Genomic DNA, 7,730 nt, shown 5'->3' on the forward strand with positions numbered 1-7,730 from the left:
GAAAACCCCCCGAAAGTCTGTATAACTGGAAGCAAGGGGGTGAAGTGGGCAGAGGGAGAGAAGGGGCCACAAGGGTCACTCGGGAAGGCCCTGGTGGAGCAGGGAAATGCACGGGGACGCGGTCCTGTGGCATGGAGTCCCAGGGAGGGTTCAGAGGGGCCAGGCCTCATCCTCCAGGACGATCAACTCCCCTGATATAATGAGAACTACGTCCCCTCACCGGAAACAGTCCCACACACTATGGGGAAGGCACTTCTCCCCTCTCTCAGCTACAGAACTGGCTGGGATGTATTTTAGGACTGTCAGTATATCTGGTTATTATACCACTGCTAGATTTATACAGTGTAGTTGCTACCAAAGACACTCCAGCTAGATAAACCAGTTGAAGTAAAGCAAATCAAGACTAACAACTCCCAGGGATCTGTTGGAAGATGCCAGCGCCAAACCCACAGAGGTTAAAGGACCCTCGAAGGAGGGTCCTTCGAGTCACAGCCTGGAATCTGTGCAGGTGTTAGTTGGACAGTGTATCGGGGGGAGCATCACCCAGGGGAGACTGCTAGAGAGAAGCCCCTGACCTTTTCCAATGCCCGCTTCTCCCTCAAAGGACTCTAAGTATGGGTCCAGCACAGCGGTTAGGAGTCGTGCAGACCTGGGTTCCCATGGTCCCTGAGCCATCCCAGCTGAGACCCTAGCAAGCCCTGAGCCTCAGTGGCTTCAGCTGATTGAGGGAGATAACCTCCTCCCACCCCCACACTGTTAGGGGGACTACATGACATAAACAGGGACGCCCAGCATAGAGGAAGCACTCTCTGAGAGCAGCCAGCTTTGCTGGTGCTGGGAGACGCCTGGAGCCTCACTGGTCCGGGAGGGATGCACACCAGACCCACATTACTGACTGGAAACAAGGGCTCACAATCAGCCCTACCTATTCCAAAGCCACTGCTGAATCCATTTTGTGCTCCTCAGCAGAAGGTAGACGGAGAGGGACCGAGGCTCTGTCCATATCCTTGACCTACTTTCTTTCTCAGGTTTTGAGGCAAAAATGACCCTGCTAAAATGCAAAGGACTTCGGGACTTCCCTGGTGGTTAAGAGTCTGCCTGCTAGTGTAGGGGACACGGGTTCGAGCCCTGGTCCGGGAAGATCCCATATGCCACAGAGCAACTAAGCCTGTGCCCCACAACTACTGAGCCTGTGCTCTAGAGCCCACAAGCCACAACTACTGAGCCCACATGCCACAACTAATGAAGCCCATGCACCTACAGCCTGTGCTCTGCAACAAGAGAAGCCACGGCAATGAGAAGCCCGCGCACCACAAGGAAGAATAGCCCCCGCTCGCCGCAACTAGAGAAAGCCTGCATGCAATGAAGACCCAAAGCAGCCAAAAATAAAATTAATTAATTAACTTTTTTAAAAATTTAAGAATCAATGAAAATGTAAATTAGTTTAAATAAATAAATAAATAAAATGCAAAGGACTGACAAACCCACGTGTTGGTGAGGACACAGAACCACAGGGACTCTCACATATACCACTTTGGGAAACGATTTGACAGCATCTTCTAGCAATGAACATATGCCTATCTTATGACCAGCAATTCCACTCCTAGGCCTGTACCCAGCAGAAATGCATCCATGCATTCACCAGACATGTTCTAAAATGTTCATGGCAGCACTATTCAAAATAACTGAAAACAGGAAACTACACCCCCTCAATAGAAGAACAGATGTGTACTTTAATATAAAGTTGTTTTTTTTTTAAGTGGCCCTGATTTTAAAAAAATTAAAAGCGCGTGTAACAGGAATTCCTATATTAACATGGGACGTGCTCTTTCGGCCGCACTCCTCAGCAGACTGCTGCCATGGGCCATGGGATCTGTGGGCAGAGGAAGGGCGCCAGCTCCACGTTCCGCGTGCACGTGAAGCACCGAAAGACGCCGCGTCTCTGCACACCATGGACTTTGCCAAGCAACACAGCTACATCAAGGGTATCGTGAAGGACACCATCCACGACCCGGGTTGCAGCGTGCCCCTTGCCAAGGTGGTCTTCCGGGATCCATACCGTTTTAAGAAGCGGACAGAGATGTTCATCACCACCGAGGGCATCCACACCAGCCAGTTCGTGGACTGTGGCGAGCAGGCCCAGCTCAGCATCGGCGGTGTGCTCCCAGTGGGTACCGTACCTGGGGGCACCAACATGTGCTGTCTGGAGGAGAAGCCTGGTGACTGCGGCAAGCTGGCCAGAGCCTCTGGGAACTATGTGACTATCATCTCCCACAACCCTGAGACAAAGAAGACCAGAGTGAAGCTGCCCTTGGGCTCCAAGAAGGTCATCTCCTCCACCAACAGAGCTGTGGTCGGTGTGGTGGCTAGAGATGGCCGCGTTGACAAACCCATTCTGAAGGCCAGCTGTGCCTACCACAAGTATAAGGCAAAGAGGAATTGCTGGCCATGTGTGCGGGGTGTGGCCATGAACCCTGCTGAGCATCCCTTTGGAGGTGGCAACCACCACCATATCGGCAAAGCCTCTACCATCCTCAGAGATGCCTCTGCTGGCCAGAAAGTGGGTCTCACTGCTGCCCACCGGACTGGGTGTCTCCGGGGAACCAAGACTGTGCAGGAGAAAAAGAATTAGGGCTGAGGGCTCAATAAAGTTTGTCTCTTTCACAAAAACAAACAAACAAACAAACATGGGACGTGACGTTTAACTGTCATACTCATGGGGTGTATTGTGTGCCAAGCACTGTGTCAAGGGCCATCATGGCACCGGCCTGCACCCCTCTGCGCCCCTCTCCATCCCCTCAGGTGCTCCAGTCCAACACCGGAGCCATTCTTTATTTCATCTTCTCCCTGTTCCCCGCAATATCCAATACATAGGCAGGTCCCATTGGTCCTACTCCCAAAACATCTAATTCACCCCCTTCTGTTCATCTCCATTGCCACCCCCTAGTCCACGCCCTATCATGTCTCCCTGGACCACACAAGGGTCTCCCAACTGGCTGTTCCCCTGTTTCCTCTGGAGCCCGGCCATCTGCCCCACTGCCAGCTCATTCTCCACTTTGCAGCCAGAGATCTTCTTAAAATATTTTGTTTTCTGGTGCAGTATTTTTTTCCAGCACTTTTTTGAGACAAAATTGACATAATATTTGTAATTTGATATCTCGAATGGGAAATACATCCACATGGTTCAAAACTTTAAAAAATGTTTATATACAAAGTTACCGAGGGAAGAGCCTTGCTCCCATCCCTACCCCCAACCACCTAGTTCTCCCCAATCACTTGCCTTCCAGCTCTTCACAGGCTGAAGCTCTTCCCCCCAGTTTCCTTATACAAACACACCAGCAGGAATTTCTGCCTTTTCCACCCAAAAGACGGCACAGTGCACATCCTGTCTTCACTGACAGCACGTCTACATGGCAGGCATGCTCGTTCTTTTTTATGCAGCATGGAATTCCACTGTGTAGAAGGATAGACTGTAATACTCCCCTAGCGATGGATAGCTGAGCTGTTTCCAGTCTTTTGCTATTTCTCAAGGCACTGCCATGAATGACCTCCCACCTATGTCATTTCTCATGTATGAGGCAGTACGCTGATAGATCATGCCAAATGCATCTTCCACAAGCAATATAAGACAGGGTCTGCTTCCACAAACTCTCACCAAGAGAATGCGTTCCCAAAGTTGTGGATTTTGGCCGATTTTCTCAAATTGATGAAAAAAGGCATCTCAGGATCGTGTTAATTTGCACTTCTCTTATTCGAGTAAGGCTGAGCATCTTTCCTGTGCTTTTCCTTTGTGTTTCTATTTGTTTTCCTTTCCTATGAATTGTTTATATCCTTTGTGCCTCTTTCTATTGGGTTGTTGATTTGTTGTTGTCGATTTCTAGATTTTGAGGCGTAGCTACAAAGGTATTCTCCTACTCCAAGATTTCAAAGGGAATCTCTCCTGTTTTCATTTACTTATATGGTTTCACTTTCTACATTTAAATGTCTTGAAAACATAAATCAGATCACACGACACTCCTGCCTAAAATCTTCAGTGACTTCTCATTGCACCCAGTATGGAATCCAGACAGCTCTCTGTGACCCTCAGGTCCCTGCCTGCTGTAGCCCTGAGCACCCTCGCTAGTGCCCACTCTCTCTTCAGTTCCGTGAGTGCGTGCGATCTGCTGAGTTCTCCTCCCGAGCTCTCCTCCGAGCTCTCCTCCGCCTCAGGCTTTGCAGACACTGTTCCCTTCAGATGCAAGGCACTTCCTCCTCCACTTCACCCCATGCCTCCTCTTACCCTCTGGTTCTGCGATGCCAGTGGCAATTACAAAGCCCAGGGCCCAGTGGTGCCAACAGTGGTCCTGGCAGTGTCTTCTGTGCACAAGACTTGGTGGGCAAGACGCCCTCCTACCGTCTAAGCAGACAGTCAAGGCAGTCCAACTGAATTACAATGCCAGCCACGTATGTAATTTAAAGTTTTCTGGTAACCACATTAACAAAGGTTAAAAGAAGGTGGAATTAATTTAATATATTTTATTTAAGCTAACATATTCAAATTACTATCATTTCAATATGTAACCAATATAAAACAATACAATGAACTTTATACATTTTTTCTCACTAAGTCTTCAAAATCCAGTGTGGGTTGTACACTTACACCACATCTAAATTCAGACTTGCCACATTCCAAGCGCTCAAAGGCAAGGAATGGGGGCTGCGCTGTTGGACAGGGGCGCAACTCTAACCAGCAGTGTCCCGGTGCTCATCCAGGGACGCCGTTTGCCTGTCACACACTGCGCCTGCAGCGCGATCCTCCCGGGACCAGCCCCCCGCTCGCCGGGCGGGGCGGGGCCAGAGCAGCAGCCCCGCCCCGCCCCCCGGCAGCGGCCCACAGGACCCGGCTGAGCACAGCGCCGGGCGCTCCAGGCGACCTGCGCGGCCCACTCACCTCGCCACCGCCTCCACAGAGCCTACAATCGGCGCGCCGCCGCCCTCACCGCCGTCGTACAGCACGCCTGAGATGTCGAGCAGCACCCCGCGCACGCCGGCCAGCCGCTCGCCCCACGCAGCCATTGCGTCCCGCCTGCGCCTCGGCCCCCGCGTCCCAACCGGCGCCTGGAAGCTGCGGCCGCGCTCGCCGCGCAGGGTTGCCTGGGAAGTGTAGTCCCGCGGGCGGGCGGGGCGGGGCAGAGCTGGGCCAGTGGGGCGTGGCCGGGCGCAAACCCGGCAAGACGGGCGCTGCTTCCCGACTCCCGAGTCACGCGCTCCCAAAATGGGAGCCTTTTCACCTGGAGATCAGTGGATAAAGGGTCAACCTCCCTAAAATTGGAACAAGGCAGATTGGGACGAGGAGGCAACCGGAAAAGTAACAAAAATTAAAGAGAACAGGCAAGACCTTCATTGGTGTTTTCCTGTGGCCCGATGACACTCCTAACAGCAATGGAGATAGTTGGGCCCACAGACTGGACGATGCTGCGCGCCTGAGAAGCAATGATAAGGTAACGAATCTCTAAAGACATGTATGAAGTGTAAGCTATGATGCCAGAACAAGGTGGAAGAAAAATAAATGTTCGGGGACCGGAATTGTTCAAGAAGTGATAAGATGGCTACTGACAGAAATATTATGCCATGAAAAAAGGAAGACTAGGTTACAACATGAAAAACGCTCACGATATAACATTGTGTGAAAAAGCAGAGGGACTTCCCTAGCTGTCCGGTGGTTAAGACTCGGCTTCCAATGCAGGGGGCGTGGGTTCCATCCCTCGTTGAGGAACTAAGATCCCACATGCAGAGTGGTGCAGCCAAAAAAAAAAAAAAGCAGAATGCAAAATTGTATGTAGACCTCTGCCTACAAAATAAGGCGTAGGAATGGCTGAGAAGAAAATGGGAATATTTCAATGTGTTAGCCCAGTGAGATTTTGGATGAATTTTTACATTCTATTTAATGTTACATCGTTTTTGTAATAAATAAAAGTTGGTAGAAAAGGAGAAGAGTTTCCTTAACTGCCCTTCTGACCCTTTCAAGTGTTTAAACTGAAACTTCAAAAAATTTGACTTCTGGGACTTCCCTGGTGGCACAGCGGTTAAGAATCCGCCTGCCAAAGCAGGGGACACGCGTTCAAGCCCTGGTCCCGGAAGATCCCACATGCGCGGAGCAACTAAGCCCGTGCGCCACAACTACTGAGGCTGCGTTCTAGAGCCCGCGAGCCACAACTGCTGAGCCCGTGTGCCACAACTACCGAAGCCTGTGCACCTAGAGCCCATGCTCCGCAACAAGAGAAGCCACCACAATGAGATGCCCGTGCACTGCAATGAAGAGTAGCCCCACTCGCCGCAACTAGAGAAAGCCTGCGCACAGCAACAAAGACCCCATGCAGCCAAAAATAAATAAAATAAATTTATTTTTTAAAAAATTGACTTCTCTTAGCCTGACTTAAGTTTTCAAAAAAAGACCATATTAGGGTGGCCATTTTGTTTCAGGCTCTTGATTCACAGATGGGATGAAGAATTCATCAGAATATTAGAACTTTAACCCAGTTCAATGAATCGTGCGTGTCATGTTGATAAGTTTACTAGGAAAACTGTGTACTCCGCTGATTTTACAGGAGAAATATAAAATATAGTTCCTGCCCTTTGGGGATTTACAATCTGGTTGGGGGAGAAATGAGTATGAGACCTCATATTAATCATGGTTCTTGGGCTTCCCTGGTGGCGCAGTGGTTAAGAATCTGCCTGCCAATGCAGGGGTCATGGGTTCAAGCCCTGGTCCGGGAAGATCCCACATGCTGTGGAGCAACTAAGCCCATGCGCCGCAGCTACTGAGCCTGTGCTCTACAGCCTGTGAGCCACAACTACTGAGCCAGTGTGCCACAACTACTGAAGCCCACGCGCCTAGAGCCTGAGCTCCGCAACAAGAGAAGCCACCACAATGAGAAGCCAGAGCACCACAATGAAGAGTAGCCCCTGCTCGCTGCAACTAGAGAAAGCCCACACACAGCAAAAAAGACCCAATGCAGCCAAAAGTAAATAAATAAAATAAAATTTTTTTAAAAATCATGGTTCTTAGTTGCAGACAATAGAAACTTCTCCAGCTAGAGGGGTAAGTTTATACAAGGCATCAAGGAGCTTACAGATTGCCAGGGGGACTGGGTAACCAAGCTCAAGTACCACACAGCAAAGAGCCGTGCAGCTCTGAGAAATGCCCAATTTCATTGTTCCACTGAGACCACTGCCCCATCACTTGGCTCTTAAGATGACAGGAACCTGATAGTATTGCCCCGAAAGAACCAAATCCACCCACCATACCTTCAGAGAATTCTCCCTCTCCACCTATGGTCACCATCTCACTTTCACCATGTCTGGCTTGGTGGAACCTAGTGCAACCTGCAAGGGAGTCTGGGAAATGCAGTGTTTGCATTCCAGATTCTGTGGTACAGGAACTGAGTGAGTCCGTCTGGATAATCTACCACGATCATCATGAGCCATACATCACCCATGTATAGAACTTCAACTCTGTGGGCTTAGTGGGTCCCAGGGTCCAAAAAGGTCTAAAGTGTGATCTTTGCCTTTGAGTCAAGACTGGGCAGAGAACAAGATGTACACGTTTAAGATTACTGATCAAACGTGTGCAGAGTGCCAGTGAGTGACAGACAAAGCCAAGACGATGGACTCTGTGGGCTGTGGAGGGCGGCTGTGGTTTCTGAGCAGAGGGGCAGCCTGAAATGGACCTTGAAGCATGGCTGGGCTTT

At 50.2% G+C, this 7,730-nt stretch overlaps 1 protein-coding gene and 1 pseudogene across 2 annotated transcripts in view; one reads left to right on the top strand and one right to left on the bottom strand.

Annotated features, from left to right (window-relative positions):
- Positions 1–5,101, bottom strand: part of LHPP (phospholysine phosphohistidine inorganic pyrophosphate phosphatase) — a 134,047-nt gene extending 128,946 nt beyond the window's left edge. Inside the window, exon 1 of the mRNA XM_082853990.1 lies at positions 4,931–5,101. Coding sequence (XP_082710116.1) covers positions 4,931–5,055 — 125 coding nt within the window. The 5' untranslated portion in view covers positions 5,056–5,101. The remainder of the gene's footprint in view (positions 1–4,930) is intronic.
- LOC309971158 (large ribosomal subunit protein uL2-like) lies at positions 1,712–2,632 on the top strand (annotated as a pseudogene). The gene has a single exon. The product of its transcript is annotated as a large ribosomal subunit protein uL2-like (transcript).
- Positions 5,102–7,730: the final 2,629 nt, after the last annotated feature.

This window comes from Leucopleurus acutus (assembly GCF_964270905.1).
Source record: "Leucopleurus acutus genome assembly, chromosome: 14".
NCBI classification, from domain to species: Eukaryota; Metazoa; Chordata; class Mammalia; order Artiodactyla; family Delphinidae; genus Leucopleurus; species Leucopleurus acutus.